The sequence below is a fragment of the Notolabrus celidotus genome, chromosome 2 (genome assembly GCF_009762535.1).
Source record: "Notolabrus celidotus isolate fNotCel1 chromosome 2, fNotCel1.pri, whole genome shotgun sequence".
NCBI classification, from domain to species: Eukaryota; Metazoa; Chordata; class Actinopteri; order Labriformes; family Labridae; genus Notolabrus; species Notolabrus celidotus.
This window is the reverse complement of record NC_048273.1, coordinates 4,517,998-4,542,972: the sequence shown is the minus strand read 5'-3', so window position 1 is coordinate 4,542,972 and position 24,975 is coordinate 4,517,998. Positions and strand designations below refer to the sequence as shown.

Here is a 24,975-nt window from a genome sequence, read left to right as displayed (position 1 = left end):
AGGGTGTGACGTTAGTCCTGCCTCTCCACTTGCCCAATCACTTCTGAGCATGCTTTAGCTCCACTAGCACAACATGTCAGCACCCATTGAAGCGAAACTTTGCTGAAGCTGAAGCGAGGTGACATCAGGCAATGTGTAGTGTTCATGTTTCACCTTACATGTATCCTGTCGCTCTAACATTTCAAACAAGCACCAGTGACACATTTTGAAGACACCATGACATGATGTTTCTCATTGGTCCAGTCTCGGTCTGAACTTCGGGCAGCTGAGGGCGAATTGACTCTCTGCAGCAGTGGCGGCAGTTTTCTAGCTCAATGAGCACAGATGAAGTGCAGAGCCGTACAGCCTGAACTCTCTGCAGCTTCATCTGTGATGTATAGTTGTGAACAGGAACAGAGGCTGCTGGTTCAGGGATCGTTTTCTATTTAATGTTCTTTTCTTCTTTTCTTAGTGTTACCAGTTCATTCAGGTTGAGACTTGGATGTAGTTGGTGAGGTTTTTGGAGGGAAATGATGCACAAATGATGAGTTAGCATGCTCCACATCAGCCTCAGAACAGGTTACATCTCATTAAGGTGAATCATTCTGGAATAATGGAATCAAACTGTCTTAAAACTGACCCCCACTGTCATCTCAACATGCCATGACTTGACATATTTTACTCTCTGATTGCGGCACCAAATGAGCTGATATCTTATTCTTACAGTGTGAAATGAGGCGGAAGGTGAAATAAATGGGATGCATGTAAATGAACTGACTTCCTGTGCCTTGACTTCCAAAGAGACGTGCATGATGGTTTATTTATCCCCCAAAGTGTCCAGAGACATCAGAAGGTTCCTAATTAAGAAAACAGAGAACGTTCAAGTCCATCGGGTCAAACTCAGTTTAGGAACCGTGAACCGCTTTCATTACTTTTCTTTTTGGGAACTTTTTTTGGGACATTTTTAGATTTGTTTGCCTTTCTCAGCTTTTCTAAACCTGCTTCCCTGACCTCCACTTCCACCTCCCTCCACCTCTCTCCACCTCTCTCCGTTCAGCTGAACATTATGAATCTGTGATTGTCTCTCTCTGCTGCACATCCCTTTTTGGTCAGCCAGGCCTGCCCTCTCTGTCGATATTTGCTTTGACTCGGTTGCAGCAGTAAGTAGATTAAGGAAGCAGTGATTGAGGGCAAATCAATTACAGTAGCTCAGTGGTCTGTTTGGGGGTTAATGTAGCTTTTATTTACTGTGTGCAGAGCAAAACCACATTACCCATACTCCCATTCTAAAGGGAACATCCTGAACAAACCACCAATAACATGTTCAGGTTATAATCCTTGTGATATAGAATATATACCAATGAAGGATGGACTACTACTCAGGCTCAAACCATGTTTCTGAGCTGGCTGGTAAAAGACTGATAGTTGCTTATGTTGCATTCTTTTGTTTTGTATTCACATTTGGCACATTTCTTCTACATGTACATCTTTGTTTTTAGTCCCCAAAGACCACACATGTTCAACAAAACTGCTCCACTCCACCTCAGTCTGTCTCCAAACGTCAGAGTGAACTCCTCTTTTTGTCACCTTAGCTGTTAGCTTGTTTGTTAATCACATACCGCCTGCAATCTGTCTGTGTAGCTACTTCTCTCTGATCGTGTGTGCCGTCCCTCGCTGCACATCCACAGGTGAAGATGACAGCTTGTTGTCATTCTTCTATTTCCCATCTGTGGTGGATTAGGGGAAACATTGGACCGCGGTTTAGTTGAGCCACGGTTGAGTGGGTAATGCAGTCCTGCACATCATGCTCTGCTAATTTCCCCCAGAACTGGTACACTCACTATTCCAGAGAAATGCTCTTAAGCTGGAAAATAAGCCAATGTTGAACCGTGTTTTTTCAAAGTTAAAGATGTTTACTTTCACTCAGATTTTTCTTGCTTCCCTCGTATTTATGCAAATTTGTTCATTTAAAAAATACTGGAAGCTTCAGTCTCCGCTCTGTGACCCAGTCACAAAACTTGTTTTTGCTTTCGGTCCCCAGAGAGCGTCTTGAAACGGGTAAAAAGAGTTTTAGATCCCCTGCTCATGCAACTTGGAACCTGCTGCAGGAGAGCCTGGGTCTGAGTGAGCTTGTCTCTTTAAATGTTTTTAAAAGCAGACTGAAGGCATTTGAGGAAGATGCATCAGCTTGTAATTGCTTTGACTGATGGCCTTTGTTCTGAAATTCATGATATGTTGCTTTTAGAATTCTGTGTTGTTTGTCTGTAACTTTGTTGGAACGTGCTGCTGACGATCTGGGCCAAGACACACTTGTAAAGGAGATTCTTAATCTCAATTCGGTTTTCCTGGTTAAATAAAGTTAAATAAATAAGATAAAAATGATTAAAGCTGCTGTTGGTAGTCACAGAGAGTAAACATCTGTTCAGAGAGAGGGACTTCAAATGTCAACACTATCCCTCCCATCCAGATTTGGTGTGCAGTCATGATAGTGCCTGACTCATAACCAATCGGAGGACTTAGTAGGGGCCGCCCCTTAACCAATCAGCAATTACATTGCTTGATACAAAGGCATTGGAAAATGCAGAGATTTCACAATAGTCTCACTGTATGCATGCCCCCCCCCCCTGCATAAACGAGAGTTGGGCCACCCCATTCCAAAAGCTCTCATCACGCCCCTGCACACAAAAGCCATATCTTTAAGAGCTACCTCAAATAACCTCAGCTTTCCATAAATACTTTGCTGGTACCCCTCTGAAGTGAGCCAGATCTAGTCCTTTGGGAGAGGGAGGGAGGGGGGGAGTGTGATGTGGGGCGGCTCCTCTCCTCCTCCCTCCTCCTCCTCCTCCTCCCCCTCCTCCTCCTCCCAGTCCGCCCAGCGGTGGACTCCGTCATTCTTCCTCCTCGTCCCTCACTTGTTGGATGTGTCAGGTTGAATCTCTGGGTCCCCGAGCTTCCTGCTGGTTGTTTGCCCTTTTGGAGTCCAGAGAAGACCCATCTCTCTCGCGCGTGAAGGTGAAAGCGTCTTTACGGGTTGCACGCGCGTAAAGGCACTTTCCCTGAATCCTCGTCCTGCTCGTCGTGTTTGTTTGAGTATCGTGACTATGCTACACGTTCTCGGTGTCTGCTGGTCTACGTCCCCGTCCCTCTGACCTCCAGTCTGCGGGTCCACACGGAGAGGGGGTTTGGTTTTCTTTGCGGTGCTGTGCGCCCTGGACTCTGGACTCTCTGGACTCTCTGGACTCTGGACTCTCTGGACTCTCATCCTTGGAGAAGTTCCGCAGCAGTCCGTCCCATGCACCTCCTCTGCTCCTCTGTCCTCCTCTCCTTCTCCTCCTCCTCCTGCTGTGATAAGGATGCTTGTGGTTTTTCATGGTCACACTCTCCAGGATTAGTGTGAGCTGAAGAAACGGACCATGTAACCAGACCAGGTATGTGCAAAACCCACATTTTCTTGTATTCGCTGAGAAAAACTAACATTTACATCCCTCTGACTCTGGATTGAAATATCAGAGTGGGTCGACTCAGAACCTTTTGCATGGAAGAGTCCCCAATATCCACTTGAAGTGATAAAAATGAAGTGGTTCACATTAAATTCCACTTTGAATTAATCACGAAATGTGCCTTTAAGGCAGGAAGTGACAGTGGAGCAGCTCAGCACGAGCTGGAGTCTTGGGGTTTTGCCATTTTGCTGCTACTGTGATCTCCTCCACTGAGTCAGTCTGGTTCTGGTGGCCTGCTGTGCTGCTGCATGGCATTTAGTTAAACAAGGGAAAAGGAAAGACAGCTCATTTCTAATTGAAAAGATGATGCACAAATTGAGTCAGTAACTGCTCAGGCTGCTGGCTGTTTTCCCTCTTTGGTTGCTTTTCTTAATGATATTCAGTCATGGAGCATTTTGGACAGAAAGAGGGCACGAGGTGAAGATCCTGAGGCTCTGCAAAGCACTCACACTGCTGGGGTTAGAAGGGTTCAGCTCCCACTGGGGCTCAGAGTTGGTTCAGTTTCAAGTGCGTCACCGTGTTTTACACTAAACACCTCTGAATGATGTCACAATATTTAATGTAGGGTTGCTTATATGAGAAGTTCAACGTTGAATAAACAAAGAAGTCTTGTTTTTATAGAACTAAGTCAAAATGATCTGTGGTGAGATCCAAAAGTTTAAAGGTTTAATCTGTAAGAAGCATTTCAGTCTGAGAGAAGGCAAATCTCTACTTTTAGCATGCAGTGATGATAAGTCACCCACAGTGGCGGTTCTGGGGAGGGGCCAACAGGGGCCAGTGCCCCTGTAAAACTGAACCTGGACCCCCCTTAGGCCCCCCCTCCACACCAAACAAATATTATACAATAAAAAAAGCTTTGGTATCGCGCCGATGTTACAGGGAGCACATGCGTGTGGCACTTGGTTCCAGTCCCTTAGAGCGCTAAGGGACTGATGTTGAGTGTAAACAGCCAAACAGCTGCTGTCAGTCTGCATGTTCATCTAGTACACAGTAGTATATATGTCTAGTATATAGGGATGCACTGATGTTTTGCCAGTTTGTTCTCAGCTGGTCCTTGCCCTTCTCAGTCTCTTTTGTCAGGGTTGAATGTGTCCCTCTGACAACACCCTTGGCCCCAGCCTGGCCCCCCAAGTAAAATTGGTCTAGAACCGCCACTGGTCACCCAGCGTCTTGATATAACCTGTGCACCTGAAGACTCATGTGGCTGTCTTTGCATCTGCTCGTCTGTCTCAAACACAACACATTCACAAAACAAACAATCAGTTGGACCATCCCTTCCCTCCATGCACATGGTGGCTAAAGAACTGAGCTTTGTGCAGCGTATTGATCCCCAACAGCCAGCAGCAGGTGCTGTGCTGCTCTGACCCATTTCTCTCAGAGGAAGCTGCAAAATGCAGCTTGACTAAAGAACTGTTGAGCAGCCTCCCTATATCCCCCCCATCTCAAACACACACACACACACACACACACACTTCCTAATTCCTCCACCTCCAGTGGCTGAAATACAGCAGGAAGTGGACTGATTTCCCTGAGGAGTCTGCAGTCAGGGCTGTCACAGCTAACACAGCAGCAACAGACAAATTGTATTTAATACACAGGTTGTGTAACAGTGGGCTGTGCCAAAGGTTCAAAACATTAGAATGGAAATTACAACTAGCTTGTAGTCAGTGCTAAGATATTATGTATCAGCCTCGCAGGCTGGGAGACTAAATATTTGATCAACCTCGGTTAATTTAGGAAACAGTTAGCCTGAGCAGCCTTATTAGCCCAGACAAATCCTCCTGGATCATCATTATCACAGCTGGGGACACTTTCATTTGCCTGATTTGATTATTTTGTGTTTTTGTGCCTCAGAAATGTTTGGATGATTGAACCCTTTTTGAACAGATGAAGCCTTTTTTTCAAACTCAAGTTGGACTCACTCCTCGTCTGGTGATGTGATCTCAGATGAAAAGGGACATATTGTTTTGTTCGGCAAATATTGGCAGCATTATCGCTCACTTGCGATCACATATGTTTTGGAAAAATTTACACTTTCATTCTGCAGAACACTAAAAACTGACCGTGTATAAACATCTGTGCTCTGAAAGTTTCAACCCTCGTTTCTACTTGATTACTAATTTCTCTGCAGAGGCGAGTCAACCGGAAGTCCATTCATTCCTACAGGAAACTCCATGATATCCAATGTGCCTTTGAAACTCCTCCTTTTTCTATTACAGTCCAGAATTCAAGGTTCAAGGTTCAAGGTTTCTTTATTATCCCCGGGGGGCAATTTGTCTTTCAGTCAGCGGTGACACAAACAAAACAGTACAACACTAACATCAAAACATTCAAACGGTAACAACAACAACAGTAACAACTGGAAACAACAGTTATGTGGCATTGTTAAGCAGACTAGCTGCTGTTGGTACAAAAGAGTTCCTCTTCCTATTCGTCCTGCTATTCGGCATCGCGAATCTTCGGCCTGAGGGAAGCCGGCGAAATTCAAGAAAAAGGGGATGGTATGGGTCAGCCACGATGGACCAGGCCTTGCTGAGGGTCCTGGCTCGGTGGAGGCTTGACATGTCAGGCAGGGGTGTGCCCGCAACCCTGCTGCATATCTTGACTATGGCCTGCAGTCTGTTTTTGTTTTTTAGACTCGTTGACCCATACCAAGACACCATTGAAAAGGTTAAAAGCGATTCAATAAAACAGGAACCTCAAGTAGGTTAAAGGTAGGGCTAGTCACGGAAAACTAGCATGAATTTGAATGTAGCATTTCCTCAGGATTCCGTCTAACGAAAGTTAAAAACACAAACAAACATGAAATGTATGCTTTGCAGGAGGCGGGCAGAACGGCAGGATGGGATTTGATTGGTTTCACAATTTGGCTCCAGATGACAGGGATTGGTTCGTGTTTTCCCAGGTTTACTCCGGCTGTAGAAAGCAGCTTTTTTTTAACCTCTTTTCAGGAACACATTATGTATTGATCGCCATCGGGACATAAAGATCATTTTAACCAGTATAACAAAAAGTGGATCTAAATCTGATTACTAACCCCAGCTTTGTGGACAAGACAGCTGGAGAGAGACAGGAAATGTGGGGAGCAGAGAGCACGAGCAAAACATGCAGCAAATGGTCGAGACCAGGAGTTGAACCTGCGACCGCTTCAGCAAGGACTACAGCCTCCGTATATGGGGAGCATGTTTAGACCACTAGGCCAACAGCGCCCCTCAGATTGTGAGGTTAATGTGTGTTGGAGTGATCCCAGGATGAGTCTGCTGGCTGCTCTGAACGGCTTGTTCAAAAGGTCACATGAGAATTACATGAGAGGGGCATTAGACATGCGCAATTCATGACATCACAGATTGGTAAATCTCCTTTAAAGGTCGTAAGAAACGTAACACCAGACAGAAACATCCCACTCATGACAACCTTGTAGCAAGGCAACAGTAGAGTGTTTGGTTCTGGTGTGCTGGGCGGGGCCTTAAAGAGACAGTACCTGAAATTACACCTTTCAAGACACCAGCCTGAGATAACTAGAGAATTGTTTTGAGCTGTAAATAATGTAAAGCTACAACAGAGCTATCAGAAGGACAATATAAAGCCTGAGATTGAGCAAAATCTCTCTCTCAATGTGCTAACTTGGCTAACTAACACACTGCTATCTGGCTACCAAGCTATTTCCTTAAATTGAGTTCCCCATGTTTGTTGTAAGGCAAATTTGTATGACTAAAAGGAACTTTTTCATTTAGTTTTTAGACATCATGAACCTGAGTAATGTTATTCTGCTCCCAAAGCGCATAGTCCAATCCGCTATATGGTGAAAAACTGTTAAAAGTAGCCTCTCTCACATTGTTACAGGTGGTTTCTATCCAACCATAAAGACATGTAGTTCTTTGCATCGAACACTAGAGGGAATTGCATGTATAGTTACAGATCTCTTCATGGATTAATGTTCCTCTGACATTTCAAAGTATTTAAAGCTCCTTTTAGTAATCTTTGCTTTGTGTGCACTTTGGCGCCCCCTGTGGACAAAGCAGTGCCTTTTATCTCTTTGCTGATTTAGACCTGTACATGTTCTCAGTGGCCACGGTTACATGATGTTTTTTAATTCTGAATTAATAATTCCGAATTAAATAATTCCGAATTAAAGTTTTCTTCTTCGTGTTTACATGGAAATAGTAATTCCGAATTGAGGTTTACATGGGAAACACGTTTAATTGTTTTTATTTAATTCCTCTTAACGTCTGGGGGTTGGGAAGGGTTCTGATTGGACAGGGGCGGGCGTGACGTATTTACGTTTACCGGTAGAAAACAGACTCCAGTTCCTGCTTCTTTCATTTTCGGTTACAACATGGAAGACCACACAATAAGTTCAAATTTCGCTTTGATTTTGACTATAGTTGTTAAAAAGCAGCTCGACACAAACGTACTGCTTCACTTTCGTCAGCTGAGGAGGAGAAGAGAGATAGACGACCGGAGAAGGGAGGCGGAAGACCGGACTGTGGCGATTCAAAGCCGGTTAGTGCAACGGCTGCTCTACCTCAGCCTGAAGTATGAGCCCGCTAGCGCGGAGTATGTGCGTCATCGCGACAGGACAAGTGAACGAGCATGCTCAGAACGACCGGAATTAATTTACAGCGGAATGAACGTATACATGATCGAGGTATTATTCAATTCGGATTTAAAATCAGAATAAACCAGATACTTACATCGGATTTAAGTTTAATTCGGGATTATCATTTTCATTCAGAATTAGGTGTTTACATGGTCATTTTAAATCTTTTTAAAGAGGATTTAATCTTAATTCGGAATTAAAGAGGAATTAAAAGTCTCATGTAAACGTAGCCAATGTGCATCTTTGCCTCTGTTAGCATGCAGCTAAAGGCTGATTTATACTTCTGCGTCGAATCGACGGCGTAACCTACGCCGTAGGTCCGCGTAGCTCCCGTACCTACGCAGAGGCCTACGCACGTAGCTGACGTGCACCTCCTCCAAAATGTAACTACGCGTAGAGCCGACGCGGACCGCAAGCTCTGTGATTGGTCCGCTCGACGGCTTTGTCTTTCCCGCATTCACAGCACTTCCGGGGTCCCGGACATCGGCCACACATCGGCCGTGTATTTCATCTCCTCCTCTCTATTCTTCATGTAATCATGTCTGTATGATAAACAGCAACATGTATCAGCTGTAGATTAACATAACACGCTCTGAATCGATGTGGAAAAGTAAACAGAGATCGTAGCAGGACCGGAAGCAGGCGACCGGCTATCAGAGAGACCGCACTGCCCTCAGGCGTTTCGGCGGAGAATTGCTGCGCGACACAGACACACCGACGCAGAAGTATGTGGGGCTCATGTCCGCGTCAGCCCCTGCTGCGTAGGGCGACGCAGAAGTATAAATCAGCCTTAATAGCACCTACACCCTGGCAGTAGTTTCAGACATCAAGAATAACTTAGCATGAACAGTGAACGCATGAACGCTGATGCTCTTGTTTGCTTTCATAGGTGTTAAAGAGGCATCAGTTTTTATTGCAGTCTGTTTTAGAATTAATTAAAATCTCTTCACAGGAGCTTTAGGTCTTGGCCGGGCAACAAAAACAACATTAAAGATTCTTAAAGTGAGGAGAGTCGTAGTTTTGGATATGTGGTTCAATTTTGCAATATGGTGTGACGGACAATCTTGCATCTTTTAATACCCACAAAAGATATAAGCATGGATGTAAGAAATCGAGTGGGTCTGTTGTATTTATTATAAGAATAATCCTAACATCCTAACTTGCTCTGGCTTTTGTGCCTTCGAGATAAGCATTTTTTAAAACCAAAGTCGAGGCACAGTTAGTTTAAAAAAGGCATGTGAGTCATAATTTCCCCGTCTCTTGCTCGCTGAATGCAGACTTCTATACTCCCTCTACCTTTGGTTGTAAAGTCATGTCTTTCCTCCTCATGCCACCACTCAGCTCGGTGTATTTTTCTGGGACAACATCCCCAGAAAAGTGTTTTAAGTTGGGGAGAGTAGTTTGTGTGTGTTGGCTTTGGGTTGGAGTTGGGGTAGGCGGGGAGGGTCTTAATCTACCCGGGGAAAGTGTTTCAGTGTTTCAGGAGTGGTGTAGTGAATTATTAAAGAGCCCTGACGGGTTCCCTAGCTGCTGGATGCGTATTTCTTCCCATACAGCTGCGGGTTGAGTGTGGTGTAGTTACACTTTAAAGGTGAGACGAGCTGTGTCCAAACTGCTCTGCAGCATCAGCAGGACATAAAAAGTTACTCTGGTATCAGTCGCATCACCTCGTCCTGAGGTCTGCCTCGACAAAGCAGCTGTGGAGTTAAAATTAGAAGAGATTTGAATCTTCAGGAGGAAGATACCTTATCGACATCTTTTATCTGTGGATGTTTTAAACACAGAAAGAGGAATTCATCTGTTCCAGTTGAATTTTCATGCAGAAAGTCTCCCTTCTTTAAACTTCGGTGCATTTTATTTTGGTTTTAAAGCTCAGTGTTTGGCTGAGTCTGGCAGAAGGGACAAGAGTAGTAGCTCTTAATACATCTTTAATCTATACTTGACTTTAAACCAAATAGTTGGAGATGTAGAGAGACAGACTTGTACTGGAGGATTTGTTGTTACAACTTGGGCAATTAATTATAGATAAACGATGCAACTATAAAATCGACTTAAAGGCAACAACAAGAAGATCCTCTTGTCCTCATGAACCCTTCTGAGCTCAACCTGGATCCTGTTGCTTTGCTCATTAGCACTAACTGCTCACAGATCTGTCTTCATATTAATTGTTTGAACATAAAAACACTTCAGGGACAGTTGTTCTTTTTATCGTCCATCAGAATTGAAAAGTTCCCCTCTGCTCCTGTCCTCTTGAAAGTGGGTTTATGACACCTGACAGTCCACATTGTAATGAAAGTTTTAGGTGTATTAATTTTAGTTTATCACCTACTTTTGTGATGGATGAATTTGGCAAAAAAGACAGTTTAAGGTTGTCATTCATTCAAACCACCATCCTGATATCTCCATCAGCTGTTTCTGTAACTATCTACTATAGATTTCTGAGGAGATTTATTTTAAAGGTACAGTGTGCAATGGAGAATGGAATTGTCCAAAATGGTTTGGTATCCTGAGGCATTCAAAGTTCCTTTCACTGGAACTAAGGGGCCAAGCCCAGCTCCTGAAAAACAACCCCACACCATAATTCCTCCTCCACCAAATTTCACACTTGGCACAATGCAGTCCGAAATGTACCGTTCTCCTGGCAACCTCCAAACCCAGACTTGTCCATCAGATTGCCAGATGGAAAAGCGTGATTCATCACTCCAGAGAACGCGTCTCCACTGCTCTATTGTCCAGTGGCGGCGTGCTTTACACCACTGCATCAATGCTTTGCATTGCACTTGGTGATGTATGGCTTGGATGCAGCTGCTCGGCCATGGAAACCCATTCCATGAAGCTCTCTGCGTACTGTACTTGGGCTAATCTGAAGGCCACATGAAGTTTGGAGCTCTGTAGCAATTGACTGTGCAGAAAGTCGGCGACCTCTTTGCACTATGCGCCTCAGCATCCACTGACCCCTCTCCATCAGTTTACATGGCCTACCACTTCGTGGCTGAGTTGCTGTTGTTCCCAAACTCTTCCATATTCTTATAATAAAGCTGACAGTTGACTGTGGAATATTTAGGTGCGAGGAAATTTCACGACTGGATTTGTTGCACAGGTGGCATCCTATGACAGTTCCACGCTGGAATTCACTGAGCTCCTGAGAGCGGCCCATTCTTTCACAAATGTTTGTAAAAACAGTCTGCATGCCTAAGTGCTTGATTTTATACACCTGTGGCCAGGCCAGGTGATTAGGACACCTGATTCTGATCATTTGGATGGGTGAGCGAATAATTTTGGTAATATAGTGGAGGTTCGTGCCACAAACATACTATGCGTCAAGTGAGTTCAGAGCACCTGGCCTTGACCAAGCCCAAGGAACTGTTTTATAAAGAGGTTTTACTGCTTGGAATATGCTTCCCATCGCAAACAGAAAACAACATTTATTTTAAAAAAGTCATCAAAAGATTTGTTTTAAGCTTTTTAAGTAGATTTAATTATTACCTGTTGTGATCTTTTGACTGTTTCTGTATTCTTTTGCATTATTTTATATTTCTCTTTTTGAAAATACTATTTATTGCAAACTCCACTTCAATGTTTAAATTTTTTAATAGGTGATAATAATACAAAACAGCTTTTCTGTGTGCTGTTTATTGAAACAGATCTTTGTTTAATTATTTCACACCTTTCCTTCCTGCTTGTGCAGTAAATATCCTTCTCTGATGATTTAATCTCCTTATTGCTGAGCACACACAAAAAAAAACAGCTACCTGTTCTTAAAGTTAGAACAACATTGTTTCCTGTTTCCCTGGAGTGACAGGAAAGTAAAACTTTGTCCTTCAAAATATCAAAGTGAGGAAGAGGGGTGAATATTGTGTTTATATATAGTCTGCATGATTTGGTCTGTACTTAGTTTTGTAGCCGTATTAGAGTCACATAATTTACTGAACTACAGCTTTACCACCAGGAGATGCAGTGACCCTGTTTTCCTTTAATTATGAGCAGGTCTTATTTCTTTGCGGATTTTTTAGTGGCTGGGATCACAGCTCATGGCTCGCACACTGTGCAGCATGTGAGTGTGTGTGTGTGAGTGTGTGTGGTGTGTGGACGTGAGTGCAGCTCTGAAGCACAGCCAGGCTGGGTGAGGAAGAGGCCAGGCAGAGAGGAAGGCTTGTTGGCAGAGCCGCAGGCCTCTGGAAGAGAAATGCTGTTATCTGCTAACGTAGCTCTACTGCTGCTGGCTGCTGTATCTGTGGTGACTCATCAAAATCACATACACACACACACACACATATACACACGCGCACACACACACACAGGCTCATGCACATACAGACAGACACACTTACAGTGACACTAACAGACATAATCAGACTGACAAACATAAGCTCCGACAAAATACTGACAAAATACCCGTTGACGTTTACAAACTCACACGGTTAAACACCCGCCTTGACACACACACACATGACTCCTTAACACTCAAGAACACACACAGACACTGAAACCTACCAACCACACTATATACAATTCTGCCTTTATGGCAGAGACACATTTACACATTTTAACCCCCCAAAAAGTGCATCATTCTGAGGCAGCTAGCTTAGCTTTTGGTGCTGTTTTGCATGACTTTGTAAGTGTTTTTTGCGTCTTTGAAGATCTCTCTTGTGATTTATGATTAAACTTTATTGTGTTGCATGTCTTTGTAGTTCTTAATCAATCAATCAATCAATCAATCAATCAATCAATCAATCAATCAATCAGTCAATCAGTCAATCAATCAGTCAATCAATGTTTATCTATAAAGCGCTGAATCACAACAAATGTTCTCCTCAGACTCTTTCCAAACAGAGCAGGTCTAGACCGTACTCTATGTTCTATTATTAACAAAGACCCAACATCAAGACAGGATCAGATCCAGTCCCATCTTACAGACAGGACTCAGTCTGATCTCATCTTAATCCACCATGAGCAGAGCACTTTGCAGCATTTAGCAAGTTACAGTGACAAGGACAAACTTCCTTTACCAGGCAGAAACCTCCAGCAGGACCAGACTCATGTTAGACACACATCTGCTGAGACCGAGTTGAAGAGAGGGATAGAGAGAGATGAAGAGAGAGAGAGATGATAGAGGTGAGACGGATAGTAGTAGTTGTAGCAGCTGGAGTCTGGCACGTCCACAGCAGCAAAGATCCAGAGGAACCTACGAGGCAAGGGAGCTCAGGGACTCCAGAAAGGTCTATGGTTAGTAACTTTAATGGGACAGGGAGAGTTAAAGTAAGAGACAGGCAGAGAGAGGAGAGAGAGGGAAAGACAGGATCCTAGTGTGTTAGTCTAAGCCTATAGCAGCTTAACTAAGAGCTGGTCCAAGCCTGATCCAGCTCTAACTTTAAGCTTTATCAAACGTCTCTTTGTAGCTGATCTAGTCTCCTTGTATTTTTACTCTTCTTTGTGTTTTTTTTCTATCTCTTTATAATTGCTTCACGTCTCTTTTCATTTTTATTGACCTCTCACCACAGATTGTAACGACTCCTGGCTTGGACTCATTAGTAATCCATCCTTGCCTCCCATGACCCTCATGCCCTTAATTTAACCGTCTTTTCTACTTAAAATCAAACCTCCTGTTTTGAGTCGAAGCTTATCCCACAGAGGAAACACTCCTCTCTCCCCGGTGATGCAGGGACCTCCTGATTTTTGTTTTAAAGCTTGCTCTTTCCTTTGATGTCACTACCCACCAACTCCCCAACTGTGTTTTATTCATCACAATCTGAAATGTAGAACCGATTCCTGTAGAAGCTCTCTTACGCAAGAATTGCTTGAAGCTCAAATTCAAACATTTACACTTTCAAGAAGCAGCTGTGCTTAATTCTCTCTCACAGAGCGAGCCATCACACAGTCCACGGATTGCCAAAGCAATGAATATAAAGGCGGAAAAGGTTAGAGGTCACAGGACACAGGTGATAGTCCTGTGAGCTGAGGTGGAGGTGGAAGATTTATAGTAACATATATATTTGGTATGAATAAAACCTTGTGATTCAGCTCAGATTAATATGCTTTTCCCCCAAAGGGACTCCTACAATGAAAATAAATGTCATGACATTAATTTAATTTGTAAGTTTGGCTAAAATACTCTCAATTTACTGCTTTAATCAAACAACAAGATTATAAACAGTTGGACAAAACACTTGGATAAAGTGAAACTCCAAAGAACAGTAAGCTTTAGGAAACCTTTACACACAAATCAACTATTCACATTAACTTTCATCATATCAGAGAGGTTACTTCAGAGTTTTTAATCCATGTACATCTTCAATTTAAAATACATGATGCTTAGAGGTACCCTTGTTGTGCATGTCAGTGCTGTGTGTTGTAGTACAAGTCCCGGACTTAGACTCAAGTCTGACTACAATCCAGATTTTCAGGACTCTTCACTCAACTTGGACTCGTGCACCAAAGACTTGGACTTAGACTTGAATGTGAGCATTTACTGGATTAGGACTCAGAAGATATCGAGTTGGACTGGACACATTTGGTGAAAAACGTTTAAGTAGTTTATTTAGTTGAGCGAGATTTGACATTATTTTATTTATTTTAAACTGTTTTTAATTATTTGTCTACTCAGTTATATTTTTATATTTTTAGTGCATTTATTTTATCTTCAACTTGTATCCTTATTTTTTTGTATGTATTTATTTTAACTATTTATTTTCTCATTATTTTGATGCTTTGACTTATTTTTAATGACATATATTTTATTGTTGTTGGTATACGTTAGTAGTTTTTACTTCAAAATCCATTTCTGTTTTTCAATATGTAGCATGCCTTGCCTATATTTATATCTGCTTCTTTCTTGTTTTCAATCAGTGTGAAGCAGTATGGATTGCATTTGATTTGTATGAAAGGCGCTGTATATATAAAGCTTGATTGATTGATACATGATCAATTGTATGTGAGTTCAAGCAAGAGCTCCTGGATGCCACTACTTGCAGGTTTTGCTTTAATCTCTGGTAGAATGACTCTGTTCTGAGAGCTCCCCTCCCTTCCACGTGCATATGTGGAATGGCAAAGCCTAACATTGGACCTCTACCAGATCTGTGTCCGGTCCGTCTTTGATCCACTGCGGTCCAGCTCTGTGCTCTCTCGTCCCTGCGTTTTTAGAATGTAGCACAGAGCAGGACCGCCAGACAGCTGGAGTTACAAGACCGAGGTTTCCCCATGGTAATCACTGAATCAAGGATTCTCCTCCTCCTCCTCTCCTCATCCATGTTGTCTTTCTGGTCCTCTGAAAACCTCTGACCTGTTGACTCCAGGCCTGGCTCCGCTCATCATGACTTTGGTTTGTTGTTGTAGTTAAGTGAAATACGATCTGGTGATAACACAGAGTGTTTTATTCTGAAAATTAACTGGATGTTTTCATTTTGTTTTGGTGAAACCTGACTTCCTGTCCCGCTCCATCTGCTCTGTTGAGATTGATGCGTCGTGCTCCAGCATCCAAAATACCAAAATAGAAGTCTTGTGTATCTGATCCGGAGGACTCCGACTTGCCGGATCAGAGACGCAGCCAGAACACAATGAAGCGCATCCAGTGGAAGTTAACACATTGACTAGAATAGAAACCTATTTGGCGGTGAGGCAGGGAGAGCACACTTCCCCACCTTTCATGTGCATACATGAAAAGCCAAGGCAGGGGGAGCAGCAGCAAAGACCTCTCGGTACAGAACAGAGCGAGCATCAGTGACAATACATGTGACACTGGTAAAATTACACAGAGTATAATGGAGGCTTATAGAAGAGGAAGCAGGAAGTAGTTTTAATAGAACGCTACTTTTGACAACTGTGAATAGGATGCAGAGAAGGTAATAGGCTGAGCTGTCAACTGATATGTGCTGGTGTTAATATGAGCCAATGTACTGAGGACTGAGCTTTACTTTGTGGCCTGCCTGAACTAACACTATGCTCAATTATTAATAATGAGGACTCAAGCAATGGGGACTTGACTCATACTCAGCTCAGATTCTCCTTTGAGGACGGAAGGTTTGGTGACTCTACAGCTCTACTCCACGTGCATGTACTGATACTCTGAGGATGAAATGGATTCATGGTACATTTTCATTATTGACATCTCCAGAACCTTCACTGATGCACTTTTTTTAGTACAGTGGGTTTTTGCATAAGTTATCTGAAATCATTAGCAGGCCATCCATGCATAAAGACAGGAGATGTGAGTCGCTGTTTGTCTTGGGAGCGTTTCCCCTTGTGTGTGTGCTGCCTGGCTGTTTGCAGGATGGCACAGTGGATTCAGTTACAGTACTACAGTCCTTTAAGCTGAAGGTCATGGGTTTAGTTTTTTTTGCACAGCTGTGTGTTGAAATGGCCTTGAGCAGCACTCTGAAATTTGCACCTACTCAATCAATGTAGGGCTTGCGGCCAAGCGTGTGGCTTTCAGGCCAGTTTATGTCTAATTTATCCATTTTGACAGTTGTGGGAAAAAGCCTGGTGGTGTTTAAAGGTTGACAAATGTTTCATGTTGGCTTTACAGACTCTGGTGACAGTCTGGTCAAGGTTGACATGTTTTATATTTCAAGCTCATTCATCAAAATGGCTCAAACGGGAACTACATGACATGTCATGGCCACACCTCTGCAGATCCTTGGGTGTCACTTTTGCCTCAGATAAATGTTGGAAAGCTGGAATTGCTTGCATGAATGTGAGCTTTGTGGAACCTAATGAATCAAAGTCATTGAAATAATGAAATAAGTAAACCTGCAACGATCACCAAGCAGACTGACCAAATAAAGCTTAATTTATCTTAACTCTATATATTTAGAATCACCATGAGTCAGTAGACCCAGTGATGTCTTAAATAACCACCCTTTATTAAGTGCAAGAGCTTAGCTAGGCTAATATTAAAGGTGACATATCACGCTTTTTTCATCAATATATATTGGTCTAAGAGGTCCCCAAAACATGTCTTTAAAGTTTATGCTCTGCCTGAAAAGTCCTCTTCTTCAGTCCTCCTCAGAACACTCTGTTTTCCCTCTGACCACGCCCCCTCAGGAAGTGGATGTGCCTCGGCTGTCCAGCACGTTGATCTAATGTTTACATGTTGGCTGAATATACACGGCTGCTCAGAGATCACGTTACTTCAACCCTCTGAATCTGATCCTGACGGAGAGGCGCCTGCAGCAGGACCTTTCTGAAGGATTGGTCACAGATTTAGTGTTTCTTGTTGTTTTATTTATCAGTATGTAGACGTGTGTCTTGGTACACAGCTACGAACATGTAGCTATGTGGCTATGCTAACTAGCGCTAGCACTTATCCATGATAAATAAAAATCATCCACTAGATCTTCAAATCTGCAGACGTGGGGAGTAAAACCGACCTTTGTGTTTATTAAGACAGCCTACAACTAGCATGCCTCCCTCCTAAGCTCCTTGTTAGCACACATTTGTGCAGGGAATGAAAAACGGAGGAGGGGATTCAGTATTATTTTATACAGTCTATGGGCTGAACAAGCTCCGAGCTCTGACTCCGTGACAGACCGGATATTGTTGTTACGTAACAAAAACACGGAAGTCTGAAACGGCTCGTTTCACACACATTTACAGAAAGGTGGAGAAATCAAAACAGGGGCAGAATGGATTTTTTTCATTCTCGGGGGGTTTGTAGACAGGGACACATATTTCAGGTAAAGAACCAATAAAAAGTCAATTTTGCATGATATGTCACCTTTAAGTAGCCAACAGCAGTCTGATGCTGCAATGGTTGAAAGCTACTCCAGCAGCTATCCCTTCAAGCTAGCTCCCCTGCCGAAAAAACATTCACCAGCTGCATTTTTATGGTAAAGGTTGAGATTTATATTCGTATATTGCCTTTGAACTACTGGAGAAAAAAATTGTTTCTCTCAAACTAAATCTCCAGCAGACTTAAACTAGCTTGCATGAACTAGCTAGCTAGCCAGTTAGCTTAAAGCCGATCCCTTGCTTTCCCAGGAGGTAAAGCAAATCACAAATGAACAGTTACCAGACATAAAAAAATGAAATTGAAATGAAATAATAAAATAATATTCTGAGCTGTACACTCAAAAAACTCAACTAGGGCATGTGTTTGATTAGCAAACTAGACATGTGTTAGTATTAAATGAATATGTTGTGTTTATGTTCATTAAATAATTTGTTCGTGTTTGTTGGACGTGACTCAAAGGAAATTCGGTTTAATTCATGTCATTAATGTCAATCCAATGAGAATGAGGTACATCCAAACAACACTCTGATACGGTTAACTACTGCGCATGCTCCACGCCCACCTGATGCGGAAACAGTTTGAATTGCGCGCAATTAGGAGCCGACATTTTACATCCTCCCACCGAATCGTTTGTCATCCTCGCTAATAAGGGTAAGTAATTCAAATATATCTACATTAATGTATTTAGTGATATGGTATCAGTGATAAATAATACTGTAGTTATTAGATATTTATGAGAGATTTCTCCGTTATGTTTTGTCACTCATGTTTCTCGCAGTTAGCTAACACTTGGTCAACTTCACAAGAAAGTTAGCTGGGTTTTCTTCATTTACATCCCGGTTAACGTTACTATCATTAATATCTCTCAAAAAAGCTTTTTTGTGCACGTAAAAACTTCAGTCACTGAGCCGCTGTGCAGAAAAAAAAAACCGTCTCTGCAATGAGAGAGAGACACGGTGAGTGAGGGAAATTCCGGCAGACCTCCGTGATTTTACTCTGCTGTATGGGGCCGACTCTTATGTTTAAAAAGCGCCCGTCGTCCTGTTGATAACAGCTGTGAGGGTTTATTTTTGTATTTATATAACAGCATGCAGGGTGTGCAACCCTCTCTCCAGCCTGTCAGCACACCTGAAGCACTCGCGCACCTGCAGCCAGGATGAAGCAACACAAAACCCGCTAAACGGCACCTTCCGCAGGGCTGCGTGGAGATGTATGTGTGTGTGTGTGTGTGTGTGTGTGTGTGTGTGTTTATTTGTGCTTAACAAAGTAAGTAACGTAAAACAATCAGAAAAGAAAGTTTTATTCCTCAGTTTAATTTGTCCTGTCTAGCGCGACTAACCCTCCAGTCACTCTGTAACGTTACCTCGCTCGACCATGTCTCTCTCCCTCAGTTAAACCGGAGAGGAGGGTCCGACATTGAATGCTGTGTGTTTATAAACACCAAGCTACAAGACGACAGACTCTACATATAAATTAAAAACGTAAAGTGAGCGGTGTTAACTTTAACTTCAGACAGTGCACAGAAATAAGGGTCTTTACACAGACACATCGCTGTGTGTTTGTGAGAGAGGGAAAAAAGAGAGAGAGTATCAGTGCGCTGCAAACAGCCCTGTATGGTAGTTAATCTATTACGGATGGCGTCATTCTTTCAAACGGATAAAATTAAAAAAATGGGTGGCAAAATATACTTTGGCAGCTGTTACTAAACCTGGGGGATGTTTTTTTTATTAACAATAGAAATATTACATCCATTGTAACTTTTTTCCTTTTTTTTCTCTTTACCAGAAATACATCTCAAGAAGCAGTGTCCCCATTCTCTCATATTTGTGTGTGGCCCTAGACAATTTATGGTGAGTTTATATTTTTTGTTATATTGTTTATCTGTTACCATATATAGACCTAATTACACAGCTGAGGTTTAATGGTTTTGCTCAAATGCGGTGTGTTTTTACTATACATGGCTAATAGCTTTTATCGTTGGCTAATGCATTTATTCTTCTTTTTTTTTCAGTGACGTGTATGTGGCAGTGCAGTCAATGTGTCGCTAGAGAGAGTAGTAGGTACAAGTTACTTAAACATTATAAACTACATCATCATTATGGAAGAGGCCAACATTATTCGTGCATATATGTAAATTGTCCATGCACAAGTCGTAAAATTATGCTTCGTAGCTGGGCTGCAATTTATGATCATTTTTTGTCAATGTATTTATTATTTTTTAATTCATGAAATTACAAAATGCAAGACAATAATTAAAAGACAGGAGATCATACAATTTGAGAAGCTAGGACCAGAGAATGTTCAAAATTTTGCTTGATAATTTAATTGAATGATTTAAAACATTTAAAATATATATTTTAAGTTTGATTAAAATTCATAAATCTCAGCACTAAATAGAATCTACTGTAATTTCTAGTTTATTATATACTAGAAATTACACTAGATTCTCTTTAGTGCTGATATTCTTAAAAACAAAGTACGCACACACACACACACACACGGGGATGTCACGAGAACCGATACTTCGGTACCAAGTTGATGCCATTAGCTGTTAGCAGCCAGTGGTAGCAGTCCTGCTTGGCTTTAAAATGGAGCTTACAGCTAAGATTAACAGAGGTTGCATTGAGTTACATTATTATGAGTTCAAGCAGTAAAAATTAGTATTGGGCGAAGGTAAATGATAACATCATGATGTGTTAAAATGTAATCTTTTATTCATTTTTGGAGATAAATTTGAATAAATACAGTTATTTGAAGGAGATGTTTTTAAAGTAATATAAAGTGGCTGTTAGATTTTCAATTCATGTTAAGTTACATTAACAAAGTATCCAAAGTGTTTATTGTTTTGATGTTTACCAAGGTATTGAATTGGGTATCAAGTATTGTTGAATTTCACTGATATTGGTATCAACTACTAAATTTTGTGACATCCCTGATATATACTTGTCTAATTATAAATTAGTATGTGCTTCTTAAGTGCTCCTGAGTTTTTTTTGTTGTGAAATATTCAACTAGTGTTCTTTTTCTTTTATTAAGGTCTGGACAATGACGCAGCCCATAAGACTGAGAATCATCCTTGGTGAAAATGATGCGAGGAAGCTTATTCTGCCAGCAGGGATACCAGACTCCATAGAGGAATTGTGCCAGACAATAAAGACGAGTTTTGGATTGCAACAAGATTTTCGGCTTCAGAATCAGGATGCTGATTTTGGAAATGAGTTCATCAACCTTTCCGTGATCTCCGAAGTAGTTGACAAAGCAACCATTAAGGTGATCTTTTTGCAAAGTTTTACTGAAGATGATGCAGTGATAGGTCAAGCAGCCCAGGGCCTAACATATTCCTCATCAGTCTCCTCGGTTGACACAGATGAGACAGAGCCTGTTTCTTCAGATTCGTCCTCATCTTCAAGGCAGTGGGTTTGGCCAAGTGTTTTCCCAGTCCCTTCTTTCAGCTATGATGCTGAACTGCAACTTGAAAAGGCCAATGCTGAGTACAATGCCAGTGGAATCCGCTTGAGCCCCTCACCAAAACTGAAGTCTGCCATTTTGCAAAGACTGTCAGAAGAAATTATTAAATTCAAAGCCTACCCAACTGACCTTGATCTAAATGATGTTGCAGAAGCCCTTGTGAAAAAGCATCCTTGCCTGTGGGAGCAGGGATCCTTTAATGGCTGTTATGGGTGGAAGATTAGCCTTAAGTATAAAATGGCCAACTTCCGGACAACTCTAAGAGGCCTCGGATGTGCTGAGGTGACAATAAATTCTCTGAAGAACAAGCCCAAAGACAGATGTGTTCCAGCAATGAATGTGAAAAAGCCCAGAAGGGCAGAAGTCAATTATTGTCCACCGCATCCAAAAGGAGAAACTGATGAGAGTCTGGAAAAGGAGAGAATTTCCCTGCTTTCAGAGATTACAAAGAGAAACAATGACCATATAGTGACTGAGAAAATGGACACGACTTTCTCATACCGAAGGCAAGAGGTTCTTCAAGGACAGCCCTTGGTTGCAGACTTCAAAAGCAGATGGCCAGCTCTGTTCAGTGGGAAAGAGGTGCGTGTCCCATATGTGCTGACGTTTTTTGTATGCCCCTAGAGTGTGCACACATACAAGAACAGGAAGATAACGACAAATCAAATATAGAAGTGTTGACTCAATACAAAGATATGGTTATGGTGATATTTAGTAGAACTTTTCTCCACACTGTTATTGCTAATGCAGTGATCAAACGGCTAGTAATTAATTTTTGTCCTACCTGTGTATATTGTTGTGATGTTCTAATAAGCTGAGTAACAAGTGCATTGTTACATTTTTCCAGATTGATAAGGAGTTCCTGCGCATCTCAACTGTACCTCTAATATCTACATTCTTTGCTGAGCTGGACCAGTACTCGCCACGCTTGATGGCGATCTTTCAAAAAAAAGGTGGGGTGGCTGGAAGAAAAATAAGACAGATCATGGTGGCCATCTCAAAGGTTGGTATTAAAATGTTTGTGTGTCATATTGTGTCAGATTTTGTTGAGATTTCGAACAGATGTTGAGTACTTGCATTTTGGGTTCCTGAGACTAAAGTATTGTCTGCCACACAATAACTATACTCAACACTTAGGATTAATCAAACTTGCATTCAAGACTATCTTTTGTCAAACGGAATAGTCAGAATGTTTTTTTGTTGTTGTTTGTTTCAGGATGACACGATACATACAAGACGAGCATGCATCCTCAAGTCCTTGTGCATCTACTTGAACGAAGACCACGAGAAACTTGTGAAGGAGTACTTGGTGAGTTACTTTTGAAATACAGTCACATAAACATATTTATTTGCTTAAAGGGAAAATAGTACTTGGGTGGAATGAACCTTTAAAACTATAAATCATTAGACAGAAAGTAGTGTTTGGGCGGAATGAACCTTTAAAACTGTAAGCAACAGAGAATCTGTGGTTATTTTATTTTAATATTGACACATTTATACCAGATAAAAAAAAAAAATCAAATACACAAATCATTTGTGTGGGAGCTGTGCAGTTTGATATTGGAATATTTCAGAGAGAGAGAGAGAGACACTTTATTTCTTCATATTATACTGTCAATTGTAAACTATTGTTATATTTTACTTCATAGGCCACAGACAACGAGGCCAAAACTACCATGGAGCAAACAGTGATGGGAGTCTACGTCATTGAGAAGGAGGGTGCTGAACCTGGAGATGACCCAGAGGATGTTGGTGTACTGGTTGAAGGTGTGGAGGTCCTCCATGGCTTGGGGAGCATTGCAATGGCTTGTGCGCTCTTATTTGGACTCATATACTGTTTGAACCTGAGCTACCCACCAGAGCTCAAGTGCACGTTTGAGGTCCTGCAGAAGATTCTGCTGAAGCTAGATGGCCAGAGGTTGTCCTCAAAGGTACAATTTCTGAAAAACAAGCTTCTGGAGTGATTCAAGGCTGAGAAAGTCGTAAAAAGACAGAAGGAATGCACATATCTTGATTTAATGCAGATTATTTTAGTGGCAAGTTCATTCTACATGCTTCTTTGTTAAAACATTTTGAATGTGCACCAGGACAATTTTATTTACAAATATTTTTTGTTTTTATCAAAACATAGCAAAAAGATTGTGAGAAATATTACAGTAATCTTTCACTACTTCTGATTTATTTTGCTGCAATGCACGTGCAGATTTTCTTTGGTTTTAACTCTAATAATTCACTGTTTAAAAGTGTTCAAAAAACAGCCGTTTTTTAGCAGTCCTGCTTGGCTTTAAAATGGAGCTAACTGCTAACATTAACAGAGGTTGCATTGAGTTACATTATTATGCGTTCAAGTAGTAAAAATGAGTATTGGGCGAAGGTGAATGATAACATCAATATGTGTTAAAATGTAATCTTTTATTCATTTTTGGAGAGAAATTTGAATAAATACAACTCAGTTGTTGCACTCATGCTAGTTATAGTCAGGCACCTTCTTTTGTAAGGCTGCTGACAAGCATTTTGCTCTTTGCTCAACGCATTATGTTTCCGGGCAAAATTGTGACGTATGTTGAGTTTTACTTTAATCACTCTGCTGCTTGTTGCTTGGTTGCGCTTCGAAAGGTCAGCGGAAACGGGGTCAAAGCTGAAATAATTTGAACTTTGAGCGCAGCGCTCAGTGGTGATCATGTGAAAGCAGCTGAAAATGTGTTTTTAATGTAACATATTGTTGTTCCAAAGTCTGTTTCATTGGACTTAGAATAAAATGTTAAAATTGTTTTTGTGTTGTCATTTATTATGTAGGTCTGTGGAACTTTGGTAATTTGATTTAAATGAATGCTAACTAGTACTATCAATGAAACAACTCTAATTGGAACAATAAGATTGATATTAGTAAAACTATTAAAAAACATATTAGTTAATTCAACAACACTGACATTAATAAAACAGACTAAACTGGTACTAGTTCATCCAACAAGGCTGAATGTTGTTGTACTAAACTGTCTGGCACATGTTCACTTAACTTAATTGAATTTGACTAGACTAACTAAGGACAAACATTTTAATTCAGTGAAAGGCAAGTAAATTGAATTGAGATATTCACATGACGTTTCACACACTAATCTACACAGTGTTCAAATAACACAATCAAGATAGTCTGATTTAACTTTTTTTGTTTAGATGGAATTTTAGTGGCATAATGCAATTAAGTTCATCCAATGTTTTATTATTTTGAGTGTATGTATATATTTTTTTAGATGAGCAAGATAAATATTATATAGTTAATGATGAGTAAAGTTGTTTTGTTCATCTGTGTTGTCTGATTGGTGACGGGTTTTTCGCCCTGGGCACAAAAATCTTTGGCCATAGACTCTTGTTAAAAGTTGTCAATGCACAGTAGCTCCTCTTCAATACAAGAGATAGGACCATGTCTCGGCGCACCTTTCCTGCGCCCAGAGCTGAATGCAGCTGCACGGGGCCGACGTCAGATCCATTTACTTCAGACATCTCCTTTTGAGAGGAGAACGTGCTAGGAGAAGCTCCATGTGAAAGAGCGCAGACCTGATCAACCCAACATCACAATGAATCAGCAGTCCAAAGACAGAGGGAGACAATACACCCGGTCTTTTTAAACCAGGACCTGGTTTAGCAACAAGGCTTTGCTAACTGCATGTAATGAGGCTAATGCTTTATTCTGCTTCCCCTGC

The 24,975-nt window shown here is 41.5% G+C and overlaps 2 protein-coding genes across 2 annotated transcripts in view; both read left to right on the top strand.

Moving 5' to 3' along the window:
- The first annotated feature begins 2,722 nt into the window (after window positions 1–2,722).
- fam163a (family with sequence similarity 163 member A) overlaps window positions 2,723–24,975 on the top strand; it is a 46,555-nt gene continuing 24,302 nt past the window's right edge. The window contains exon 1 of the mRNA XM_034701337.1: window positions 2,723–3,407. The gene's annotated coding sequence lies outside the window, so the exon portion shown is untranslated. The remainder of the gene's footprint in view (window positions 3,408–24,975) is intronic.
- Window positions 19,634–23,460, top strand: LOC117825460. Its single transcript, XM_034701325.1, has 5 exons — window positions 19,634–19,656; window positions 20,843–21,856; window positions 22,122–22,277; window positions 22,491–22,583; window positions 22,924–23,460. The coding sequence occupies exons 1-5, from the start codon at window positions 19,654–19,656 to the stop codon at window positions 23,236–23,238; spliced, it is 1,581 nt and encodes a 526-aa protein (XP_034557216.1). The 5' UTR covers window positions 19,634–19,653; the 3' UTR covers window positions 23,239–23,460.